Below are 27370 nucleotides of genomic sequence, written 5' to 3'. Positions count from 1 at the left end.
ATATAAAAAAAAAATTTGGGGTATATAGCTTTAAATAAATTATTTATGATTATGATTCTGTTTATGAGTGTCCACTTTTATGCCATTTCTGTGACATTTTCATTACCGCACTTACATTGCATTAATTAATAAGTTCATCATAAACTAATGGCAGCCAAATAGAGTGCTCTAATTCTTCTGCCAATTTTTGTGATCTTTGGAGAATATGTCTCGTTAAGTTTTGCTGTTGTATGAACTGCCTTATTAATTAAGGTATGGATCAATATAACAAAATATCAACAATGTACAGTTTTTTTTAGTTAGGAGGGGTACAGGTGCCATACTGCTTTATTATACAAGTTGGGTTCATGGGCACCATGTGGTCATCTAGGGCTTCTCTCTTGTTCATATGGCACAAGATTTAAAAAATTAAGAGTGTCCCCCTCTTTGTATCCAAAGGAATAACCAAAATGCATGAAAAACAGGTTGATGGGCTTCCTAATTTACTTGCTAAACAAGTATATAAAATATCAAAGGGTCATTTGTTATAAATGGGCTTGCTTTTTAAAGAACACATGAAGATCTTTCCGGGCTTTCTAAGATAAGACACATCCTTGGGATTCCAGTACCCAGGTATGTTGGTTTGTCAAGTTAGCACAACTCTTATTAGACATATTTTGTTTGCGTAAAGATTTGGCTAAGGGACTAAACCTCAAGGGTTACCGCCTTTAGTTTGCATAGGCCAAATTCAAGCTGCTATGGTAAAGTATATGGGAATGTTTCTTCAAGACGCTCAGAAGATGGATACAATTATACCTATTTATAGCAAACATTATTTAATAAAGGTATGTTCGTAGTAAACATACGCAACAGGTCACAATTAAATGTTCACACTAAATGTTATAGATTTCCAATAGCTGAACATCGAAGGCTTATCCACACCATAGCAATGTATAATTATGAATGAGGAGATGCTACTGGAGAGTTGTTAAACAGAAGAAATTGAAGTGATTTATAATAAGTGACAAAATGAAAGAAAACATTTACTTAATATTTTGAAGTCTCATTTTTCATGCTTCTGTTTGTTCAAAGCGTTTAGGCATTCTCGATTAAAATGTGCATTAATCGTCAAAATGAATAAACTTACAGTTACCAGTAAAAAGCAGTCCTTAATTTTAACCAAATATATTTCCATTTATCCCTATAGAATAGTTAAGTTAATTTACTGAACTCTCGCTTTACACGTCTATACAAATATTGAACTAGATATGGATATATGTATTCATACAGATAGTTATTACATTCCATATTGATTTTGGCCAAGGGCAACTCTAGAATCAAATATTTTAGTACTTTTAAACTATTGGATATTCTCGAATAATGCAAAAGCATGAGTATCATTCACTTCATACTAGTTTCAAGTGATGTTAGATATTTAGAAAAAAGATTATTAAAGGGTGAAGCAGTTAAAATACAATTAAACTAACCAAATGTTCTTCTACTGTTCTGTTTGGGTGCAAAATAATTCGAGTATATCAATGCTTAAAAAGACATCTATTAGACATGATGCTTACAATAAGTAATGCCCAGGCGGGCCGTTTGCCCGGTGGGCCGGGCCGGATTGACTTAGGGGCTAATGGAGCTGCAGCTCCAGGCCCCTTCCTTAAAATAGGCCCAGTCAGGATCGAACTGACTGGGCCTATGCGGCCTCTAAGGCCGCATTAACGCAGGGCATAAGGGGCACCTGCCCCTTAAGCCCGCCGCAACTGCGACTGGGTCGGCCACTCTAAGGGTTCGGGAAGCCCCCACCAGGGCCGGCCTTACGGGTGTGCGGCCGCACAGGGTTTAAATTAAAACATTGGGTTTTTTTTACTTTATTTAAATAAAGTTTTGGCCCCTTAGAGTGGCGGACCCGGTCGCAGTTGCGGCAGGCTTATGGGGCAGGTGCCCCTTATGCCCTGCGTTAATGCGGCCATAGAGGCCGCATAGGCCCAGTTAGTCCGGTCCTGCCGCGGGCCCGGCCGCAGTTGCTGCTTGCTCCGGCAACAAGGTAAGTAGGGTGAGGGAGGGGGGTGCAGTGAGAAGGGGCAGAGGGGGGTTAGATAGTGAGAAATGGGGAGATGGGATAGATAGTAAGAGCGGGTACATAGTGAAAAGGGGTACATAGTGAAAAGGGGGAACATAGTGAGAAGGGGCAGATAAGATGGGGAGAGTGGGTAGTGTGAATGCGTATGAGAATGAATGGATGAATGAATAAATGTGTGGATGAATTGTGTGAATGCGTATAACAATGAATTCATGTGTGGATGAATTGCTTGAATGATTTGTGAGACTGCATTAATGAATGTGTTAATGATTTGTGTGAATGAGTAAATGCAAAGATGGAACATGAAGGGTGGGCTTTAACAATAAATAAATAAATAAATATGGGCTGCTCGGGCTTAAATGCCCGGGCCTATTTTTTGTCCCAGTCCGGGCCTGGTAATGCCAAATAACCATAAGGCGAACAGTAGTCTATAGGCAAAGGTAAGAGGGGTTTCTTCCATTGGCCCTACTCTTGGATGGTCCCTGTAGTGCCACTGCCTACTGCTTTCCATTACACTTGTGGTCTCTTCAGATGAAGTAGAGCACTGAGATATCATATCCCAACACTCCCCTTATACAAAAAATATATTTTTTTTTAGAAACGTTACTATTGTAAGCAGCAAAACGATATTAAGTTATATATATATATATATATATATATACCGTATTTGCTCGAAAATGCAAATGCAAATGCTCTGAAAAATACCCCTCGTCTTATAATCGGGGTCGTCTTATAATCAGACCTCAAATAGCTTATAGCTGGGGCAGCGTGTAGATCTCTACGCGATTCGCGTAGACAACTTCCGCTGCAGCAGGAAGGAGGCGTGGCTAGCAGCGGGGGTTGTCCGCGTCCATCGCGCAGACCTTCCCCGGCTGTCAGAGATCAGCGTTCCCCGCACTGGTGCCGGTGCCGGAACTCTGATCTCTGACAGTCGGGGAAGGTCTGCGCGATAGACGCAGACAACCCCCGCTGCTAGCCACGCCTACTTCCGGCTACAGCGTAAGTGCGTGGGATCTACATGCTGCCCCGTCTACATGACAGGGAAGTCAGAAGCACCGGTAAGTTTGGGGGGGGCCGGGGGAGTGTTAAATGGGGGGCATAAGGCATTTCTGGAGGCAGAGTGCTCTGTGAAATGCCTTTTAACCCCCCTTAATGCCACTCTGCCTCCAGAAATGCCTTTTTAACCCTCTATACGCCACTCTGCCTCCTGAATGCCTTAAACCTCCCTATATGCCACTCTTCCCCATAATATGCCTTTTAACCCTCTAAATGCCAGAGTGGCATATAGGGGTATAAGGCATTTCTGGAGGCAGAGTGGCACATAGGGGGTCAAAAGGCATATCATGGGGCACAGTGGCATATAGGGTTAAAAGGCATATCATGGGGCACAGTGGCATTTAGAGGGTTAAAAGGCAGATCATGGGGCACAGTGGCATATAGGCATTTCTGGGGCAGATGTGCATAACTGGGGGGCAGGTATGAAAATAGAAGGAAATAAAACCAAAATATTTTTCTCAATCATAGCTTTTATTAAAAAAAATAGTTTAGTTTAGATAGTTAACATTTACTGGTAAAACTTTTTTCCTATAGGGTCGTCTTATATTCAGGCTTTTTCTTTTTTCCCTAAATTAATATTCAGATTTGGGGGGTCGTCTTATAATCGAGCAAATACGGTATATATATTATATACAGACCTTCTGCAAAATGGAACCTCAACTCCTATGAAGACAGAAGGATGTTTAATGTAAAACACATCACTGTCTAGACCTGGTACAAAATAGATGCCTCTGAGACACTATTATGTTAACATTCTGAAGTTTTGCATAAAATTCCCCATATTAGCATAAAGGTGTCTGAGCTGGTTGAATACATAAGTAACTATATGCATCAAATAAAAGTGTATTGAAATGAAAAATCACTTATAAACATATGTAATTCCAAGTTATCCCAAGTAGCTTGGGAGTTGGGTTACACTTTTGTGATAATTAACTTTGAAGTAAAAAAAAGGTAACTTAGCTAAAGTGAAACACTCTATATAAATGTTACTTTTCCATGAAAACAGAAAATAGAAGTAAATAAAAAGAGCAAATAAAACAAAAGTCAGAATGTGTTACTTAATATTTTTTGAATAGTAATATATATATACTTGGAGGAACAGATTTCTAATACATTTAATGTTAAAGAAAACATAAATATAATTAGTTAATTAGTTCTTTTTATTGGACTGCATACTTGATTGTGTATAACTGTCCTATAATTTTATATTCTGTAGATGTGGTTTCACTATTGTCCTTGTGAAATCTCTTTATTTCTATGACATGGCAGTCTATTATGATCCCATCAGGGGGATAGAGATTATTAGAACAGCCCACAGATATACAACAAAATATGTTCCATAAATAATTCTGTATAGTGGCAGAATTTATAGTTTAGTGAATCGGTAAAAAGCTATAGATATCCTTCAAAGTGACATCTCAAGAGAAGCGTTTTGTGTAAAAATGCAAAGGCCAAGTCCATTTGTTAAACTTGAAGATGTATACAGACATATCAATCTGAAAACCTGTGTTTTACTTATTATAAATTTCTCCAACCTACTAGGTTGACGAAATATATAAAAAGAAAAATACTTTTTATTGATATGTCAGTGATGGCCTTTAACCATACTCTCTCTTTGCTTGGAAACCTCACTTTATTAACTTGACAAGAAAACTTGTCACATTCTTTGAGGGACCTTTTCTTTTATTCATAAACAAGCCCCTTGCACATATCTGATAAAAAATACTTACAAAATATAATTCACATGTAGTATGTTATAAATGTAACATTAGTGCCAACATTAAAGGATGCACTTGTGCACCAAGAAACCTATGGCAGCCTGGGGCCTATGTAACATCACTGCTGATATGATGATCTAACATATGATCTTAAATATGATATAACCAGTGATGCATTTAACTTTAGTGCTGCCTTAGGCCAGTCCCAGGGCAGAGCACACAGTGGCCCTCCCTCCGAGGCCGCCATCTTCACTGCATCATTTCCCAGCACTCCGCGCCTTGAAGACGTGAAGTGCATTTTAATGCAGTCTATGAAGACTGTGCTCCAGTCTAAATAGTTTAAACAGGCTGGTTGGATAGATCAGAGATTTCAGCCTGTTGATCATCAGCACAATGAGGAGCCTGATCACCCAAGAGGTTGCCACCCTAGGCCTAGGAGAGTTCATCTACTGTAGACATGTGGTAATGCTTTGGAGTGTAATGCAAACACAATAGAAATGCCACGTCATAGGTTACGAAAATGAAAAATAGAAGATGGGTATTCTGGCAATTTTTTTCACAAATATATCTTGGAACATTTCAGATTTTCAATGTTATAGAAAAAATACAGTAGATATATATTATTCATTTAATTCAATGTAATAATAAATATTCTTAAATTATTCAAACTGGCAAATGGTAATGATAAATGTCAATTGTAAATGAAAGTGAAAAAATAAGACAGAATATAGCATTATAGAAAAGAACAAATTTGAACAAAAATATTATAAACAGAAATAACAAAATATGTTGTAGCTGCATAGGCAAATGTTACATTCAGCTCTACACAAAAGGGAAAGAACATTGCTCTCTATTATTTAGGGTGCACTATTGTTCTTAATAATGACTAGCATATAAATTCTGTATGTTTTTCTCTAAGTAGCTTTAGAGTCCTGATATTTTCCATATTTTCCGCAAAAATATGCATATAAAAATAGAGGATAGAAAAAAGTTCTGACAATAAAAGAAACAAATAGCATTTTCTTCTAAAAATGCAATTAAATTAAACCATGAACATCCCACGAGCGTGATTTAAACATATACAACTTATGGATACTATATATCAAGTCAAATAATAATATTCTGTCTGCAGAAACTGTAAGCCAGTTATGAGATTTATACTCTCATGTTGCTTATAGTCCTTTCTGTAATGAGAATACACCAACACCAAATTGAATGCCCCTGTGCATATACTGTAAGATAACCAAAGAATAAACAGTCCCCCCATTGCCTAGTAATTATCTGTAATATCTGGAGCCTCCATAGCAAACACTCAAAAAATAAATACATATGTACATAAATGCATGCATACATATATACATACTTTATGACTGGGTGTTGTGATTCGTTTGGAGTGGGCTTGATGGGAGACATGGTGCAGGAACAGTAAAAATGGTAATATGTTTTCTGTAATAGTTATAATTTGGGACCATTATTTGTACAGTATTTTACAGTGATGAACATATTTCATGTTCAACATAATATGCAGTCATAGTCCAAACCTGCAAACCATAATACGCTAAATACTAAAACTATTGCTGGCCAATTAAAAGCAGCATAATTAGCAAAAAAATAGTGTGTTACCAAAAGGATAATTTAACAATGGAGCAGAACAATGTATTTTCATCTCTTTTAATTATACTAAGATTATGTGCCTTCATTATGTATCCTATTAATAGATCACATAGGAAGAAAGTCTGCTTTCTACTTTAATATTAAAGACGAATCCCGCAGAATTACTTTGTCAGTCTTCCACAATGGAAAGGTTGAATTAATTTGCAGTTTGGTTCTTCAAGTTATGTTTGATGTTCCTTTAACAAACAACAATCCGATTAACCCCAATGATGTTATGTCATTTTAAAAGTGTTGTAACCGCATTTATCTAAAGCTGATGAAGACGGAAAAGAATATGACAAGTTAAAGGTATTTGTGTTATCAACAATTGGGGGGAGTTTTATTGTGAAAAATACCAGACAGGCAAATGAATGGGTAGTGCACAGATAAGTGCCCTAGGAAAGGCTGCCATGGGGGAGAGGTAAAAACTAAATTAAAGGTTGCGTAGAATTATACAAAGATGAATAACACACTGAACAAGAGTGCACAATGTCAGGCTGCTCCAGCAAAGTAGCTAACACCAGGATTTATAAAAAGAAAAAAAGATACCTTCATCGGACACCATTTTTGACCACATTATAGATTAGATCAACTCTTGAATAATTTCTCACAGGTAGTTGAATCACAAGAAAAATTGCCCCTGAGATGTTTTCAAGGGTATGCTCTACCTTAAATGTTCATTACCCATAGCAATACAATGGAAAGTATTTTCATTTCGTTATCGTTAAGGTAACCAGTATTGCTTTTCATAGAATTTAATCCAAGTAATAAGACAGATAATTCAATAAAAATTCTATAGCCCACCATTAATATCCCTTAATAAAATATAGCCATAGCCTATAGAAAATTGCCCCATTAAAATATTTTTGCTGATATCTCACTTTCTCTTACTGAACAGCAAAAAATAAACAGATGTGGGAAAGACTGAACTTCATGGACACATGTCTTTTTTCTTCTAACTATGTAACTTTCTCTTTTATATATATATATATATATATATATATATATATATATATATATTAATAACACAGAGCCTCCTTATTAATATTTAATAAGTGCCATACCTCTCCATGTGAGCAGCGTGGTTCCATTCCACTTCATTTGAGACTTGAGCTATAACATTCTATGCCAATCTATATTGCGGTTGCGTAACATTTCAGCCCAAGCAAAACTGTCTATAAAATTATGATAATGTTGTCATCTGGACTACGTATCTCCTAATGTCACTATAGTATTGTCAATCCTTCCTTACTTGTGCCAGTAGATTAGATCAGGGCAGATTTATATGGAGACACTTGTCAGAAAGATCAGGCTTCACAAAAGATATCTCAGCATATAAGACCAATACTAAAGGATAGGATCTCCTAATTGCTGACATCCTGCATGATATTAACTTTCCGTCTCAGTAAATTAAAACGAAACAGTACTTGTTGAGTATTTTTTGTCCAACTGTTGACATGATGGAAGTTAATTATAGGATTCCTGACAGCAGACCCATGACAAAACTCTATAAAAACAAAATGAAAATAACTAGTGGTGACCATTTCTACCAGTCTTTTGATGCTGGACTGTTGCAAGCATTCTGCTTCCCATGAGAAACTTTGGGGAATCTGCCTAGGATTTAACTGACAGTTCATACATACAACCTTTGACCCACAGACAAGTTAATCAATAACATACACTACATGGACAACATTATTTGGACAGCTGACCATTAAACCAACAGGTACTTTTGTGACATCGCATTCTAAATACATAGACATTAATATGTCCTAAAAGTCTGAGCTGGTGTCACAATACTTGTGTCCATTTAGTGTATATACTATGATGAAGATGCATGGTAGACATGTTATACATAATGTATTTGTCTATGCAAGCACAGTTTTACAGTTATCACTGTCCAAGGAATGCTGTGGGTCGACAACAACGGGGACATCTGTCAGTTTTGCTGATGAAAAGAATTGCAACTTTATATGGATTAATCTAACTTTAAGTTACACATTTCTGGCTATAAAGATTAATAGAATTAGTATCAAGCAGTTTCAGTCAATGCACAAAAAAAGTATCTTCCATCCAAAAATACAACAAAGTAACAGAATAATGCATTTTTAGAAATCCAAATTAAAGGGATTAGTCCACTGCCGTGTTTACTGCATATTAGCCATACCCATATCAGCCATTGCCTTATTAGCTCAAGAGAAAATGGCGTCTTTAGTTGAAGTTGATACAATGTGTTGGACCAAGATGTAAAGATGCACAAGCTCAAAGATCATCTGATGCAGTCTGGTATCCCCAAAGCTGATATGACTTTAATTCTTTTTCTATATTAGCCCAATTAAAAAAATATCACTAAAGACTCTACATTTACGGTAACTCTCTAAGGCATGGCTGATACAGGAAAAGTCAAACCATTTAAAATTGAATTATGTATATGGATGGTGCACCTCAAAATAACTGGTGCCGGATAGATGGAGAATGTGAAAGTTACAGTATATGACCTACTTTGTCTCGGTTCTACCAAGTTTTGAGGCACCTAGATGTTTTATTGTCATTATCCTCTGCATACGTGGGATATGTAATATCCCATAATGCATTTTTGTAACATTTCCTATTGTCACTTGGGCACAAGTATTAGCCTATCCTTATTCAGCAGCTATATTATTAGGTTTTATCCTTCATTAGTACTATATTTCTACTATAATTATTTGTCATCAAAATTATTCACATTTGAATTCTTGTATTGCTTAAAATTAAACTTTAGAAATAAAGGATTATAAGAATTAGAAAAAATAAAAAGCAAAAAAAATTGGAATTTAAAATTAAAAAAGGTATAGTTGCATTTAAATAACTGTCTTTTCGCTCTTCTTAAATTATAACTCTCTTTAATAATCAATTTATAAGGAATTATATGAATTTTATATGTTTATATACTACATTTTCTCTTGAGAAGTGACCTTGGTGATAAAACTTCAAAACTGACAAGTGTGAACAAAATATTTACCATACATGGATGGTTTTTGCATTGGAACATTTTTCTGAACATCTAACACATTGTTCTATTTTGGAGTATGCAAAATGTTACCATGCTGAAATCCTTAAGGGCAGATCTTCAGAAAAAGGCAGTTATGATGCACTGAGCCTCCTTAAAGTTTGTAAGTAATTCTTTTCGGTAATGGAGGTTTGCTAATAGTTTTGCATGCTTTAAATCACAGTTAATATTATGAAGAAAAAAAATAACTCTGGAGTGAAATGAGCTAAGAAAAATGTGATTTGTTGAGTATGTCTAGAAACTCAAATGGCATACAATTAGAAAAGACATTTTATTTCCTCATTTTCTTCATCCGTCTTTCCTAACGCTTCCCAGATTTCTACAATTTGCATGATAATTAACACTTGTAAAAGAATTCGGAGATTTAGAAGCACGTGAATTAAGCTTCACACAGCAAGTATTTGGTTTACTGCTTACAGTATGAATGTAAACTTTACTTTCTTCTTCTTGAGATATTATGATTTCTTGTACTCCAATATATTTAAAGAACAAAGATATGCAATTTGGCCAAAGCACTTAGATTTTACGTTTAGCGGAATGTTATCTGATATCCTTTAAACAGAAACAACTGTTTTGGATAATATGGAGCTTTAGAGGTTAGTTTATTTGAGTGGTTTAATGCAGTAGAATTTACAAAATTAACATGTTTAATTAAAACAGTGGATTTTATAAAAAAAAAAAAAAGAGAAATATTGATTAAAAAGAGTACATATGCACAGTAAAATATAAAGATTAACTGACACAAAGTAATGGCCTAATTTTTCATTTTTTAGAAACCATCGGGATTTCTCTTGAGAACCTTGAATGTATATAATTTTTTTTACGTCAAAACGGACTTGTCACCTGAGAAGACTTTACATTAAAGTTTTACGATATTGAATAAAGTTGTTTTTTTTTTTAATCTATCAATGGACAGAAAACATGGCATATCTTCTGAAATATACCAAAGCTTCCGTAGCTGCTTGACTGGGAGTCAGCCAGTCAGCACAGTAGGGAAACAATGAGAATTTTTTTTCTCTTGAACCAAGAAGTGTTTGTATTATTCATATGATATGGAAATTTGGTGTGCATGCACATACATGGTTGACAGACGCACGTTTTATATTAAAACTAAATTAATCTAGTGAAATGAATCATAGTCATTTAGAGGCCAAGTCTTTGGATCTTTCTTACCACTGCTGGAAGCCTGTTGTGGGCCTGTGCATGCTCTTAGTAGGTATGAATTAGGGGAGAACTCCTCATCAGGGTTGGTGTCCATTATTTGATGAGAAGTATTGCTGTCCAGCAGGGGCATCTGGCAGCTAACTGGTTGAGGGTTATGGGAACTGGGCAGTTGTGCAGATGGTAGTAGGCTAGACGAGGATGTAGATGGAATGGGACGACCTGGGAAAAAGGAACACGGGTTAAAGGTCAGCAATGAAGGCCATGAATGCTCATCACAAAGAAACATTCTGTGTATATGCACCACTTACAGACAATTAGTACATCAGTTAGCAAATAAAGGCATCTTTACAAAAAAGTCAATTAAACAAATGTTATTCATTTTTTCAACTGCAACCTGTTCCATTTCAAAGTATTGTCTTCTCAAACAACACATACTAATGTTTATCTAAATGAGCTTCCAAATCTGACATTTTTGGATTGCTTTAAATAGCCTGAAGATTATTGCTAACCTTACTTGCATGCACCTACCCGGTTGTGGCAGCACCACAAGATTTCTGAGGGGAAAACAAGCCTTTTGGCTTGTTTGGTGGATGTAGATTAGTGTTTAATGGTTCAGCTACCCCTTTAAATACCCTTTAATAAATTTGTCACTGAGTATGTCTATGGACCTTAGATGTCATTTAAAGCTAATCCAGTTCATCTGGATCTTGGAGTCCCTTGTAAAACTTAATGTACATCCCCGATCTTAATCCCATATACATGTTTGTGAAGCATATATCTGTCTATCTCTAAAGGCTACATTTCCACAATGACCAAAAAAGATGACATTGTATCCAAAACATAACAAACTCAAACACAAATCCAAACAGCATTAGAGTGTTTAAGCTTGAAAATTAAAATGTAACTTTTATCGGTAATACCCGGAAATTAGGAATGCAGAATCACTTGGTGAGCTCATTACAATTAAAAACCTCAAAAGTTATGGAAGCATTAAATAATTAAAGGATGAGGCGTCACAATCATACGGTGCTTATCATCTGCATCTATCACTTATTGGAAAAAAACCTCATTGTATCCAGTGTCCCTGACTGAATCAGTGCAGCAAAGCTCAGAAGACATTAGTACAGGAGCAAAATGTTTGTAATATTGGAATAGTAGATGCCAGTCCCCTGACGAAGCTGACCTAGTTATCAGCTAAGCAAGTATCGGATAGACTTGTAGGTTACACAGGAGCATTAACCCCTTAATGACAAGACTGTTTCTTTTTCGTAGTACACTTTGGGACAAAGGCTCTTACATTTTTTCAGTGTTGTTGTTAAGCTGTAATTTTCTTCTCTCTCATTTCATGCTTCCACACATATTATATATTGTTTTGTAAAGATATAGCGCTAATTGTAGGACTTGCTTTTGGACTTTTGTGACAGTGGTGGCTTATTTTGACATGTTAATTTTTTTAATTAATTTTATTAATTTTGAATTTTACTAATCATATTGTGATTAGTGAGCTGGGCTCCATTGACCTGCAGGGGGGGCTCGAGAGTATGTCAGCAACACCGAGTATGCTTAGGAAGTGATTGACGATCGCTTCCTTAGACCTGTTTTAGCCGTCCACCGCCATCTTTGATGATCGGTTTGGCGACGGCCATTTCTTTTTTCGGGGGAGGGCTTTCCTCCCATGATTCATGGCCAGCCGTGGATCCTGCTTTGTCACCGCTTTGTCACCGCTGCGGTGCATTGTTACCCCATCCATGTATGGGCTTTGTCGTGAAGGGATTAATATCATTTTTCTTTTATTGTATAGAGCTCACTTTGATTTTGCTAAACCACATCTGCATTTGGAATTTCTGGCGCCATTTTAACATTTGCTGGGCATTGTCCCTAAGATAATTTTAAATAGTTGTAGCTGGGATGATGAATAGCCATAGTTGTATGACCTACAGAAAGTATGAGTCAGCGTTCTTTGTTTTAGGAATGCTAAAGTGAGCAACTTTACAGATCCATAATTTTTTTAAGTTTCCTTTTATACATAAACTGGAGCTAGAAATGAGTTTCAAATTTGCAACTTAGACATACTCTTGCCTATTTTTCATTAATATTTTTCTTGTCTGCCATGAAGGAAATGAAGACATCCCTCATTTTGAATAAATTCCCGCTCTTCCTATTTCATCTTCTTTTTTTTCTGTTGTGTTTCATTGTATGGTATCATAGGGTTTGATCGTGATAAAATATACAATAGTGCATGGCTGAAATAATCATTATTATTTATTGTTTTAAATAATGTGAACATGTCAAGATTTTGTGTTTGTTTGATATTATAAACATCTCCAGGTAGGGCTCTGAGTCTCAGAGTTTATTAGCTGGGATCTGGCACAGGGTTTTTGGGGTGTGGAGGAGTGGAGCCTGGCACCATCCATTATCAGTCCAGGATCTGCCCACTCCTACCACTTCCAAAGCTATTGGAAACTAGTTTCATCCTCCATCCCCTATATTACCAGTAATGGCTCTCCAACTCGGTCCTAACGACCCCAGAGAAAGCAGACCTACTAGGTACCAAAGATGGAAAGCTCCTATTATGTACATCTCCTTGTTCACCAGCACAGTAAGTCAAGTGACCCACAGTGAGTGTCGGTCACTTGACTTACCCTGTCGGTATTAAATGGCAGAAACAAGTTTTCTTGTCATTTGAAGACTGTCTGGAAATTGTCATTCACAATAACCAATGGTTGATTGAACATTTCTAGGCCACTTCAGCCACAGCACTGCTTATCAATGTTCATCATGATCATCACCTACATATTATTATTTGTATTACATAGTAACGCGATTCAGGTTGAAAAAAAGACACACGTCTATCAAGTTCAACCTCCGTGTTAATCCAGGAGGCAAAAAACCCTAATTGAAGAAATTTCCAATTTTGCCTCAAAGGGTAGAATAAAATGTGATATCTCACTGGATCAACAAGGTGTGACTAATACTGTAATTATATCCCCGGATTTTTTAAAAAAAAGTCATCAAGCCCTTATTTAAATGTATCTATAAAATTTTATATTATTTTTCTCACAGTAAAGTTAAGTAATGATTCCTTTTAAGTCTGAACGGATGACCTCTTGTTCTTCGCATAGTCCTATTAATGGACAGTATTATTATCATTATTATTATTATTAATGGTACCACCATCTTATAAAGAGGGGTAGAAATGCCCTGCTCAAAGGAGCGTACAATGTAGAAGATATTGGATATTAATTAGGATATCTGTTGCTCAAATATTAGTACATTGTTCAATGAAAATAAAATGGCATTGTAAAGAAAAACAATGCATTATGCTTTTAGCTCTAGAAATGAAATAAACTGGTTCCTTTTTGATATCTGACCACTGAAATGTGGCCTATATAACACCTTTTTTTGTTTATTGTTGCTTAGTTTTTTAATTAAAAATCTGGGTGAACTTGCAACGTGAAACAGGCTTTAAATAACCAATTTTTTTGTTTAGCATGCAATTTCTACTTTAACTGTGATAATGTGCTCAGCAGCACCCCGGAGAGGGGAAGACACTAATAAGTGCATGCATCTTTATGACTTGTAAAGAAATAAAGTCAGTCTTGCTTTTTTAAGTGATACATATTTTTTTTTTTTTACTGAATGCGTTCTGTTGCTAACGTATGCTGCAGTTAAGCTCAGAGGTTGCAAACGTGACGTGCAGAAATGCCCTCATTTATTTTTCAAAATGCTTCACCTTTCCTTGGATACAGAAGCCTTCTGTGCTGTTTTTAAGCAGGACGGGCTGTTTCACCCCAGATCCCCTGGCTTCCTACACACACCTCGCATCATCCTGAGTAATGCAAGGCCAAACAAGGTTACCAGGCAGCAATTTCATAGCAGGTGAACATATTTTTTCTCTAACAGCCTAGTGCAGCTGTTATACCAGCATATCTGCAAACAGGAGAGGGCTACCGTGGAATGGGGTTTCAAAGGAGGGTTGATCCGATTTTAAAATTCTTTCCACTGCAAGGAGCTTTGTTTCTTTGTATGTTTTACTTGATATTCCAAGTTTCTAGCAACATCCAAACTACTGGATCTTTTGTATACTCCTTCTGTGAAGCATTCTGATGTGGATGTGCATGTGGAGAGGGCATTGATTGTCATATGCTGCTCCGTGGACAGAGAAAGAGGATACTCACTCAGGTCACACTTAGATACTCTAGTCCCCATGTATGGAGTCAGACAGTACTTGGTAATGTCCATAGAGAGTTTCCAGGTATGGAGCCAGACAGCACTTGGTAGCATCCATAGAGAGTTTCCAGGTATGGAGTCAGACAGCACTTGGTAACGTCCATTCAGAGTGTTTAGGGCCACTTTACTGCCTGGTCAGGTTGCGCTTCTCAAAAGCTTTTTCAGCTTTACTACCCATATTGAAGCTATGATTATTAAGCAATACAATAATTTGTAGCTGATTATTTTGAACATGTTGATGTTTTCGGTTAAGATACCATTGAATCCTTTCTACAAGTACATTTCCTTATCATTTATTATGTCACCACAGAGATATCTGCATTTAATTATCAGCTGGTGCAAACAAAATGGCTCCTTTTCTCTTCTGCTTATAGGAAGTAAATATTCTGCTGTGCATTGATTACATTTGTGTCACACAAATCATAGGGAAACATAAAATATTCTACGTAAACAAAGCCTTTTTGTTTGTTGTACAGTTTGTGGTGTCCAGTTATGTTAAATAATCTTAACATTATAGAAAAGGGATAGGAATTGCCACAAAATCAGCACTGCTACAGTAAAGTGATATGCTACAGTTAAGTCAAGGACAAAATGTTTAATTTACAGGGCAATGTGTGCACTTTACAGAAGTGCACTGCCTAGGGCAGACTCTGTGCTCTGAGAGGACAGATCGCCCTGCTCAGTGACCAGCGCTCTGCTGCTTATTGTGCCAATTAGACGCAGTTCCATTATAGTGGTCTGTGCCGGTGTCAGTGCTATCTTAATGCATGGGCACAGTAGGCAGTTGCCAGAAATGTGATTAATCATGGAGCCCCTAGACCAGTAGTGTATTTACAGCGGGGGTGAGCAGTGAGGCTGCCTCAGGCGCACAAAGCAGTGGGAGCCAGAGCTGGCCTGTCTTATCAGGATACTGGGAGATTTCTTGGTAGGCCGCCCCCCCTGGGCTGGTCTTCAGTTCCGTCTTTATTGCCTTATATAAATTTACCACTTATCTTATCTAAACTTTACAGGTCTATCCAATAATTTGAGGACTATTCACTAAACTGGGGCTTGCAGAGGTATGTTAATTATGGTGTCACGTAAGCCTCCATGCCCTGGGCTCCTGCACACTCTCCCACCCAATTGTCCTCCCACTTTTAACCCTTTTGATACTATCTGGGGCTAACTATGTCCCGGGCATCGTTAACCACGCACCATGCAGCTAACCCATCCTCTTCCAAAGCCAGTCCTTCAGGAAAGGGAGAGCGCAAGAAAGCTCTACTACTGTAAGTATAGTGCCATGACTATAAAGATAAATACTACTAAAATTCATTGTCTTTGTATATTCTTATATGCTATAATGTATGATCATAGAAGTAAGACACAAAATCCTCAGGCATGTTAAGGGTGCTGTTCCTCTTAGACAAAACATTAATTGCATTTTCTACTACGCAAGCAAATACACTTTTCTGTTCATTTCTATGACAACATACTATTGCCTGATTTCGTGTCACATGACAATAAAGTGTTCACTACAAAAAATCTAAATTAAGAAAATATTTACATGATTAAAGAATAATTTTTGGGCATCCAGGGATACTAGGCATTATGTTTCTAATGCATTATTTAGAAAGAGAAGCGTTAAATTCACCAGGGTCGCTGTAACAGCACCTTTAATGGATGCTTGAGATGTCAAAGTGATCATGATGGTTGGAAATGAAATCTCCCTGCTTGAAACATAAGTGAATGACATGGACTGTTGTGCCTCATTAATGTCCTGTTATGTCCCACTCAGAGGTACTTTCATTGATGGACACTGTAGAAAATAAGATTGGAGATCGTTTGGTCTAACTTCTTTTTAAAGCACTGCTATATTCTTGTTAGTTAACAGTGTTCTTGTGATTTGATTCACAGCAGTGGCTTTTGAGATATACTTTAAAAAACAGTTGTACACTCAGTGAAAAAGACCTGCTACAAATAAGTGTGGAGAAGATCTATCTGGCCTGATTGTAAATGCAATGGTTCAACAATCTACTGGAAACTCAGTTGTGTATGTTGCTTTCACAAACTTCTTGAAATAGTTTGAAGCAGCACTTTGTACTTTACAGATGATCCTTATCATCTAAGATTTACCATAACTCTAACGCAGCAATGAAAACCAACCATCACTATCACAGTATATTATTATTGTTTATTTTTTTATGTTATAATTTTAAGATTTATATTCTTCCAACGGCGATATTATATCTGGCTTCAGGGGTGGGCTGGCCGAGGGCGCCTTTACAAAATTCTTTAAACAGGCCCAATTGCAGAGGCAGGAATGTAGCTGGATGTGCGAGCAGCTAAAAAAAGGCTGAAGGTAAGAGCGTGAGTGTTAGTATGCTTGTGTGCTAGCATGAGTATGTATGCATAAGTGTGTATGTGTAAGCCTGTGCGTTTGTGTTAGCATGACTGTGTTTGCCCATGTGTGTTATTGTGAGTGCATATATGTATGTTAGTGTGAGTATGTTTGTATATGTTAGCATGAGTGTGTAAGTGTAGGTGTGTGTGTTAGTGTGTATGTATGTTAATGTAAGTGTGTGTTAGCATGAGTATGGAAGTATGAATATTTGTGTGTGTAAATGTGTATGCTACAGCATATGTTACCGGTGGGGCTCAATGGGCTGGGGGGGGCACTTTGCTTTCCCAACCTTGGGGCCAGAATGTGCCAACCAACACACACATTTATATACTTGCTAGCTAGCTTTAGTTTGAAGACATCAAGACCAAATAGTGAATATGATTAACATCAAGTAGATACTTTTAGCTTATAGATGTATCAATTCAACGATGTGTGTTTAGGCTTCTCATAATATTAAGGGTCAGGGAATCTAAAACATGTTATTAAGATCTTCTGCATAATGTTAAAGGTATATATGTTTCATAATATTGCTGGCCTGTCATAGATGAAGGAGGTCTGGATTTGGACACCTCCAGATTGCTTTCCACAATTTGGCATCAACTGATGCTATGTAGTTTTACTTAATAAAACCTCTTAAATGTCCAATGCTTGACTTCCATCTGCTGTTTTGTTCATAATGAGTGGTAGACTATAAATGCTACATTAAAAGCTGTTATATTTTTCTTTATTGATCCTAATTCAATTATTTTAAATTTAGTTTAGTTGATATCAGTATGAGGAAATGAACTTTTGGAAGCAGACAAATGAATATGTTGTAGTAGATTATTATTTGTATGTATGGGGATCCTGGGGTAGAAGATCAATCAATATCAATATATGGAAAACAATTATGTCATATTTATCAAGACACAGCTGGAGCAGTTTTGTTGATGTGTGCTAAATTTGTCAACAAATCATCAATCCAATTTCAAACAAAAATTACAAAAGTAATGGTCAAGGTAGGGAAACATTTTGAAAGTTACAATATGCTGTTTTTTTTTAATAGGAGAGCAAGTTGTATTACAGCAAGAACTATATTTTAGGAATGCTGCCTTATGCCTCACCAGGGTAGCATCCCCAACTTCCCCTTAAGCCAATCTTTCAGAGCCGGCCCTTTCTGTTCCGTTTCTTCATAGCACCAGAAAATTGTGATGCAATGGATACTATCGATATAACTAAATTGGACAATCCCAAACAGCTCCCAAAACAAATCTCAAAATGTCCTGAGCTGCAGGACATTAGGGAGCCCCTCGCAAAGTAGCTTGGGGGGACCCAGTCTTGCAGTACATGGACAATTCATCCCTCCATCATTTCAGGAATTCAAATCTGGTGTTGGATCTGTGGCAAGGGGCACAGACTTTCATTGATTTTTCACAGCCTAGTCAGGGGTATTACATGAATCAACTGGCCCATGCTCCTGACTGCGAGCAAAAGCACGAGAGTGGAGCATCTACTCGGGACAGCAGGACAATGTCTGATAATCGGGACTGTCCCATGCAAACCAGGCCCCATGGGAGGTTTTGTAAACAGTAAATACAAATTTAACTATGATACCAACTGTTTCCTATATATTGTAACATTACTAAATGTACCTACAGTATGTATTCCATAAATACACATGTATAAGAGCAGTTTATACATTTACTGTGGAATATGATGCATGCAGATATGATGTCTTCAGCAATTTGGATAATTCCATTGGTATTAAAGATAAACTTTTATTTTCTATTTTTATCTATCTATGCTACATCCTGATTAAACCACTGCATCTCGAGTCTTGACAAATATTCCCAAGGAAAGCTCTGACCTACACCAGTCAACCTCATTTCTAAGTAGTGAAATAGAAATCTCCGTTGGGAACAGTCCATTTCTTCTGTGCATTCACATAATGCTGCAAGTTTCCTTTTGTGGCCTTTAATGGCATTACTTTACAAGATGGGTAATAATTAGTGAACTGCATTGTACGCAATAGCTGCAGGATAATTATAACAGGAAATGTATTTTTTGGTGGAATACATGGAAACAGGTATACAGTTAATGCTTATTTTGTATGTCATCTCTCAAGAACTAGACACTCTTTATAGGAAACTTTAGGGAAAAAACATGGATTTATTTAATGCATTAACCTAAATCATTGCCTAACCACCTCAAATACATGTGTTTTTAGTCAGTTTTAAGCATTGATAATTCATTTCTTATTTGTTGGTTAAATAAAAGGACAAGTGTCCTCTGTCTATTTACATATGAACAGTAATAAGCTTTGTTCAACATGGCAAATAATATTTCAAATCAGCTTTATTAGCCATGCACAGTGCCACATGTCTTTACCCCTAGGAACCTCCTAGGAGTGGCTTCCTGGAGCTCCTCCATTTCCTGGGGGGGGTGGCTAAGTTCAGGGTGGGGCTAACCACAGTGGGACTTAAAAGGGCAGGAAGTGGGGCGGACAGTGGGCTGGTGTGACCATGTTACATTCCCCTACCATGAGATTGGAGGGAATCCCAGCAAATCTTTCCCAGAGACTGTGGGTAAAACCCGCCAAGTTTCCAGACATATATATATATATATATATATATATATATATATATATATATATATATATATATAGGAATGCTGTGATGGGGAATTCCTCATCCCGGGACTCATGTCCAGCCCTGAATTTAACGCCAACTGCCGGGGTAAATTTTTTTCCCCAACTAATGTAGCCTCATCTCTGTTAGCTTGCAATGTTAATGCTAGTAATTGGCTTTGTAGAAAAACATCTCCCATTTTCATAAAGTTAATACAGATGTTTATGTGCGTGCATACCTTATAAAGTAAGCATATGTTTTTCAGATGCGAAAATAAATTTGTTTATTTATATGGATTAACAAAGAAAGCAAGTCACTGCTAAAATCCTTGCCAAAGTCCACATATCAAACATATGCAAACATAAAATCAAAGTCAGATATGAAAAATATGCTAATATGGAGCTTGCGGCACACAGATAGAATATTGTTTTGAAATGAATAGGTTGCTTGTGTTCCTTCACATAAAATAGTCTTACAGAGATTTCAGTTTGCATTTGTAATAGGAAATTTCCTAAACCTTTATTTTATATAATAATTATGCCTGACAACAGAGGTATCAAAATGTCGGGAAGGAATCTTAATTTTGTTTACACAATTAGTTGATTGTTGACCATAACTGACAAGGACTTTGTCTCAAATTAACAATAACAATTCCTTGTCTCCGAAGCTGTCAGAACGGGCCACTTTGTCCAATTTATCTTACTCCTGCACATCTCTGGTACCTGTCAATCATACATGTGCAACATTTGGTGCTGATTGCCATTTTGCTATTCACTTCTCTTTGCCTCTCATAGCAAGCAATTTACTACAAGTCAATCAGGGTTGAAGCAGACCTTGTTTAAATAAAGAACTGTTGGGTTCTTTCACACAAACAATTTTAAAAAAGACGAAATGCACCATATATTTTAAATTTACATTTATAGTACTTTTTTCCTTCTCTTTTTCCCCTCTTCCTTAAAAAGCAGCAGAAAAATAAAAGTTATAAGTCAAAACTAAAGCCACCCAGAGATTTAGACAACAACAACAACACCACAAAAAAATCAGCCTGGCAAGGTGGCTTGATAGAAGCTGTATACATTTCCACTGTCAAAAATTCAATCAGTTTCCAGATATGTCTGACACAGAAAGAGTACTCAAGTATGGAATTGCTTTTTCCACTGTTCTTCCTTCATAATTTGAGGGAGGGCAACATGAACAAGCAGCTTGCCCCAAACTATCTGACCTTGATAACCCAGGTAAACAATTTCAAGTGTTAGTCACTTGCGGCTTTTCTTGTGGGATTCGCAAACTGCAGAGCTGAGGGAGAGCACAGTATTTTGTCTTGTTATAATGAGTTGGGTTGACAGAGTCCTATTATATTTTAGATCCGTCATCTGAAAGTGCTGTAGTAGAATAATCGCACTGCGGTTGGAAATACAACACGAAATCGAATTGAAAATGTTATTTTAATGTCATCTCAGGATATTTACTTTACCGTTTTTATTATCCATTGTTAAAGCAGAGATGGTGCAGTAAAAATATGGGTGACAATGTCAGCATTTTCCCCCAGGACACCTATACATTTCAAGAGTTGTTGACCAGCACAGTGCTTCCCTGCACTATGTGGGATGTACAAAGTCACAAAATTCAGATTTCGTGAAAGTCGCCTTACTGAAATTACTTTAGTGAATAAACCTGTTCATAGACCTGTATAAACCTATTTATATTCACACACATACAAACATGCTCACACACAAACACTTATACGCTGTCACTCTAATGTACATACAGTCATACATGCATTCTTCCTCCCTTACTCTCTTCCTCATTCCCTCACTCATCCCCTTACCTCAACGGTAGCTTTCCCTCTGGCTGTGAGCAGCCTTCGTTTAACCATGTTACGTGACCTCGCTACGAAGGGAGCAGTCCAAAATTGTTCACAAAAGGCTGGTCTGAACTGGACAGCCCCCCTACCCTCTCTAAGTAGATCTCTGCTCCCGTTGGACTTCTGAAAAAGGAGATTCTGGGCACATTCTCTTCACTCATTGGCAGAACGGACGAGAGAGGACTTTTGAGGAAGTGCAACGAGAGGCCATTATAATGCAAACAGATTCACGGAAAACGTGAAGAGGAGAAACGCATCTCTTTCTCCACAAATGTATCCGGAATGAGCATGTCTTGGGGTGGCAAATTGCCATCGTACATGGTCTAAAAAAAGATTCTAATATGCATCCACATTATTTACTTTTAGTTTAAATACTTCTTGGGCATCTCCATGCTCCTTTCTTTTGATGTTAATGTCAACCCTATACACCAACACACTTGTTTTAGATTAACTTAATGTGGGCAATCAAAGCTTTATAAAGATGTCTAATGCATGGCTAATAAATTCACAACCAGGCAAATGGGACAAATTGATTAATTTAAACATCTTTCCTAACAATTAGAAAATAGCTCAAGCTAATTTTTTTTCTCAGCATGACTTTGATCTCTGCTCACTATAAGACTGTAATAGTGTCTGCTCCAAGAATTCTAAAATATCACAGAGAATTCTAATGTGACAAAACCCATTTGTGTAAATTTTACATTGGCACTGCCACTGTAATTGTTCTTATTACAATCAGAATGTTTAATTGGTAAAAAAAGCAAAGGCATAATTTATCTTAATTAATTCAAAACCAAATTGTACAGAAGTAACATTCCCATATTATTTTCTTCGTCTGTACTGTATAAACCATCTGCGTTATGCATGAACATGCATTGAAACTATGAGTTAGAAGGGTAGGACTACATTTTAAAGGGGAAAAGATCTATTTGGCCTATCTGGCATGTAAGGACAGAGACCTCTAAGCCCTTGTGTCTTAGATTCAGGAGAGCTCACTATATTAGCCTTAACCACTACTGAGGAAAGACTGTTCCATTTACTTATTATCCTCTTGGTAAAGCAGATCTTCCATACATTAGATCGAAGTTTTAGATTATAACCTCTTTATATATTTAAATGTTTCAATGACATCCCCCTATCTCTTCTTTTCTCCAAGCTATACATATTGAATGTTTTATCCTGCAAGCCATTCAACATTTTATTAGCCATGTAAACGGTGATCTGGTTGAGGTCTGACCAGAGGTCTGTAAAGTGGCACAACCACCTCTCTCGTTCTGCTACTATGTGCTTATACGTATATACATTTACAGCTGTTATAGTACTCATTCTATAAGTACAATATATCTTGGATGTATAAGCTATTTTGAGTTGATGTGAAGACTGGTTCAATAGGATATTTTATAGTTGGTGTGGCAGTAGCTGTCCCAAAGAAAGACAGGCACAGGCATTTATCCTTTCTCATTCACCTGGTATTATGACAGGTGTAAAGCTGCAGGTACATTGGGTTCCCATCACTCATCTAAGTCTACAACCAAGCATTACATTTTTTTAAAGAAAATAGTACCTCAATAAGCTCACACAGGACATTTTGAATGAAACAATAGATACCAGATGCCACCCCTGTGATTTCACCAGTAGTTTTTTGTATAATAAAATATTATTATAAGCTCTTAAATACTCCTACAACTTGTGTTACTAATTTTCTTTATTTTTAATCTACTGGTAGCTCAAAATCCTCAATTTGTAATTGTGCAGTGGTAGATTTATCGCCTTCCCTTGAGCTCTACATGTTTTTGCTAAGTTTGACAGGAGGCATTATGGCTCAAGTAGGGCCATCCTTGGAATGTTTCTCCTACATGATGGGTGGGCAGGCCTTGTATAATTAATAGTTAATTCAGCAAATTAACTACACTTTGCTTGGGATCAGAAGAAGATTACAGGAGTTGGACCTTAACAATCTAACATTAAGTCATGGAGGTGAAACAGTCATCTCTTACAGAACAACCCACATTATGCACTGGATCATTAAGGAAAAGGTTTTATGTCCTTCTGACATGCTGAGTAAGATAATTTACCCATAAATTAATATATTCTAGATTACACCCTTTCTAAAATTATTGTTTAAATGAGTTGTAATTTTTTTGAATGTATCCATTAGATATCTTCAAAAGACAAAATTAAAGTATGACAAACACTTCCGTGGTTTGCAGTGAAACAAATGTCATGGTTTTATGTGTGTCAAATTCAAAAGAATATTGAGATCAGTTGAGTCTAATCAAAACCGCTAAAACGCAGAGTTTATGCCCAAGACATATATTTGAAATGACAGAGAAGCAATTTATGCATCTTTGCAATTACTTATTCATTTTGCTTCTGCAAACACCGAGTCAGTGCAACCATGGTAACATGTGACTTGTTTGGTCTCTTTGCAAACCAGAACTTGTTTCATTAAAAGAGAGCTTAGTTGTCATTATAGTGTATATATTTTTATAGTGTAAGATATTTTTTTTACGGTAAGTTATTTGTACTGCTCATTTAGCCATGTTATCTTATTCAACTCACTCAAGTCAACATAACAGTTAAGTCATACAGATAATTAAACATTTGTGTACGCTAGAGAATGCATTATGCCCTTGGATAACATCTGGCATTATATCAGCATCTGTATGACATATGACAGGTTCACCTGTCCATCTCTAACGTTGAATTTGATGCTATACGACATGGCTGCCGTATAGCGGCTGAGAATGATGGGTTAATTCACTAAAGGGGAAGTTTGCTATGAAGGACGCTGTGGTTTCACAGGGGCTGGTTGGCCTGCCATAATGTTCACAGTTTAGATGGTGAGTTGGCTTTCAAGAAATCGCTTTGGTCCAGGTTCTATACGAAGCCAGCCAAACCTACTTTAAAGGGGAATCTCATTGGGGTTGGCATTTCATAATGCAAACAAATGCTGAACCCTCCTGTCAACTTCCAAGAATCAAGATGGAATTAAACAATTTTTGCATAAAGATCAGTAAGGTATAGAGATATGAGGATATGAAGTTGGTGCTATATGGAGGGGGTGAATAGGAATATATATATATATATATATATTACACCAAAAAGTCATGTTCTTCTCTTCCATTCCTTAGCACCACCCCCAGGCTTATGTATTATAGTAACACTATTGATCAAATAATAATATATCTAATTATTATTATAATTATGTATTATTTCATAAACCATTAAAATATATTTTATTAGGTAATTTGGGTTTTGTAAGTCAACTGTTTTTTTTATATATAATATAACAAAGTAATTTAAAACATAAGTTAGAAGTATGTTGACAGGGAAAAATGGTGGGTGAAAAATAAGTAGTATAATTAATCAAGCGGCACTTAAAGGATTTGCCTCGTTTTCCTCAGGGGAAATTATTGTGTTTAGTTAGGAGGCATACTTTGTATTATCTGTAGTTAATTAGCAAGAAAACTCTTTTTATATATATACCTGTACATACTTTCATATAGGATAGCGTAATTCAGTCTTTTTTGTGAAAAATGTATTGATGTAAATATATTATAATTTTATAGAATAGATAGATTAACCACTAACACAATTATATGGCATATAGAGCAAACGAATAAGCATGGCTTCTGGCAAACCATACTTTAACACCTACCCAGGCTTAAAAACTTTCCAATCAGTCCCAGCATCAATTTAACAGGAAATTGTGTTACTAATTGAAAATGTGTATGGGTATGAGTAAGTGATAGAACAGACAGATACCTTAAACAAATTGGAAAAAAAACATGCTTGGTTTGCCTGAGGCACTATTTTATATGTGGTAGAAAATAAAATAGATATTCGGTAAAGATATGCTTTTAAATCCATTAAAATGAAAAAAAAAAGAAAATGCTTTCTAATTTTAAATGTACATTTTAATTAGATTAGCAAAGTTATTTTGCTTTTCTGAAAACCATAGGCTTCCATATGTACATTTAGTAAAACAATATTTCCATGTAATATCTGACACATTTAATTGAACCAGAAACTTGTTTGAGAAGCCATCAAGGTGAAAAAAGAATTAGTCATCTTGTTCTTTCAGAAAATGTATATATACATATATATATATGTATATATACACATACACACACACATATATTACAAATTGAGCTACCAATTAAGCTCTAGCAATCGTAAAATACACATTTTAAGGTGCTGTTCAACCTATTTTGCTGAATTTTATACTTTTGTAACTAAATGCAGCATTAGAAATTAAAAAGTTAATTAAGGGAAGGGGTGCGTGCGGATATTCAGCCGGTCATTTGTCCAGTGTGTCTGATGGTCAGTCTGGGCCTGCTGGAGATTCTTATGTGTTTTGAGTAAATTTTATGTCTTTTATCCTTTTTTTTTACTTAAAAAAAGGATAAAGGGTACGTTATATAATGTGAATGTTAAGCCTGGACATTGATAGAATGTCCATTGAAATACGATAAAAGTCTGCAAGGTCAGGTACCAGGTTTTAAAAAAGACTCATGTAGTATAATGCATTGCACAGTTTGGTCTTATTTGAAAGTTTCTAAGGAAGAATGTGAAATATTTGATTGGCTGTTTCTTTGGCTGTTCAGCTGATACACAATATTCAGCTACAAATAGGCTCACTGAGATAAAAAGCGGTAAAGTGATTTTTCTCAAACATGGTTAACAAAAAGTAGCTCCAGAGGTCCAGAAGTTGTAGAATGTCGGGTTTGTTCTTCTCTGTGGGAAAAACAACCTCAAATGTTTTTAAACTTACAGTTCGTCTGAAATGTACAGTAACTCCAAAAGCAGCATGATGAGAAGTTTCCGTGGCATGTGATGCCACATGGAGAACGAACTTGAAGTAGTGTATATACTGGCACTTGCGTTACTAACCATACAGTAGCAACAGCCGTAGACCTTTATGGTAATACTCAGGTGATCACGATTGTGAACTTATACAGTAAATTTTGGAGAAACCGAGTGCGATTAACTAAAATGTGGGAAAAAACGCAGATCTAAGCATCATATCTGAGCAGGCCTTATGTAAAGATGCGCCGGGCTTAATAATGAACTCTATTAATAGGCCAGTTGTGGAGATCAAAAATATGCCTTGTAATTGGCCCATTGTGTGACGGAAAACACAGGGGGAGAGGGCAATCTGCCCCCCCCAATTTTGTACTGCCGCCCTAGGCCAAGACCTGCCGCCCTAAACCATTTACTAATGTTAACACATCACCTGTAAAGCTTTTTATGCCCCACAATTTTTAAATGTGCTTTCCCCCGGAGAAAAAGTGCAAGAACCGCTGACATACATCAAGATTCTCAGACCCTGGTGTTTGATGCCAATGAAGCAGTTGACCTCTCTCCCAAGTGTCCCTATTTAGGAGGGCCTCTTTGGCATCCAAATTCCTCTCTGCCTCTTTCCTCTCCTGATAACCCCCTTTTCTTTGAATGTTTGCTAAGTATGACTATACCATTGTACCATTACATTTGCATGAAAGTCTTGGGAAAAGTGAACTTTCATGAAGGTGATGCCAAATCAGACCCAAAAATATGGATTGTTTGTATGCAACCAAAAGTAC

At 36.6% G+C, this 27370-nt stretch overlaps 1 protein-coding gene across 9 annotated transcripts in view; it reads right to left on the bottom strand.

Moving 5' to 3' along the window:
* The window catches only part of LOC149285889 (teneurin-2-like), a 771075-nt gene that overhangs the window by 302366 nt on the left and 441339 nt on the right, over positions 1-27370 (bottom strand). For 5 of the 9 annotated variants that reach the window (XM_089494756.1, XM_089494755.1, XM_089494757.1 and 2 more), the window contains one exon: positions 10715-10924. The exons of the other annotated variants lie outside the window; for them this stretch is intronic. In XM_089494756.1, coding sequence (XP_089350882.1) covers positions 10715-10924 — 210 coding nt within the window. The remainder of the gene's footprint in view (positions 1-10714; positions 10925-27370) is intronic. 9 annotated transcript variants of the gene reach the window in all.

This window comes from Sceloporus occidentalis, unplaced genomic scaffold, assembly GCF_023333645.1.
Source record: "Sceloporus occidentalis isolate IW3139 unplaced genomic scaffold, rSceOcc1.0.p SCAF_75, whole genome shotgun sequence".
NCBI classification, from domain to species: domain Eukaryota; kingdom Metazoa; phylum Chordata; class Lepidosauria; order Squamata; family Phrynosomatidae; genus Sceloporus; species Sceloporus occidentalis.
Note: the sequence above shows the minus strand (reverse complement) of the source record. Positions and strands in the feature narration are given on the sequence as shown.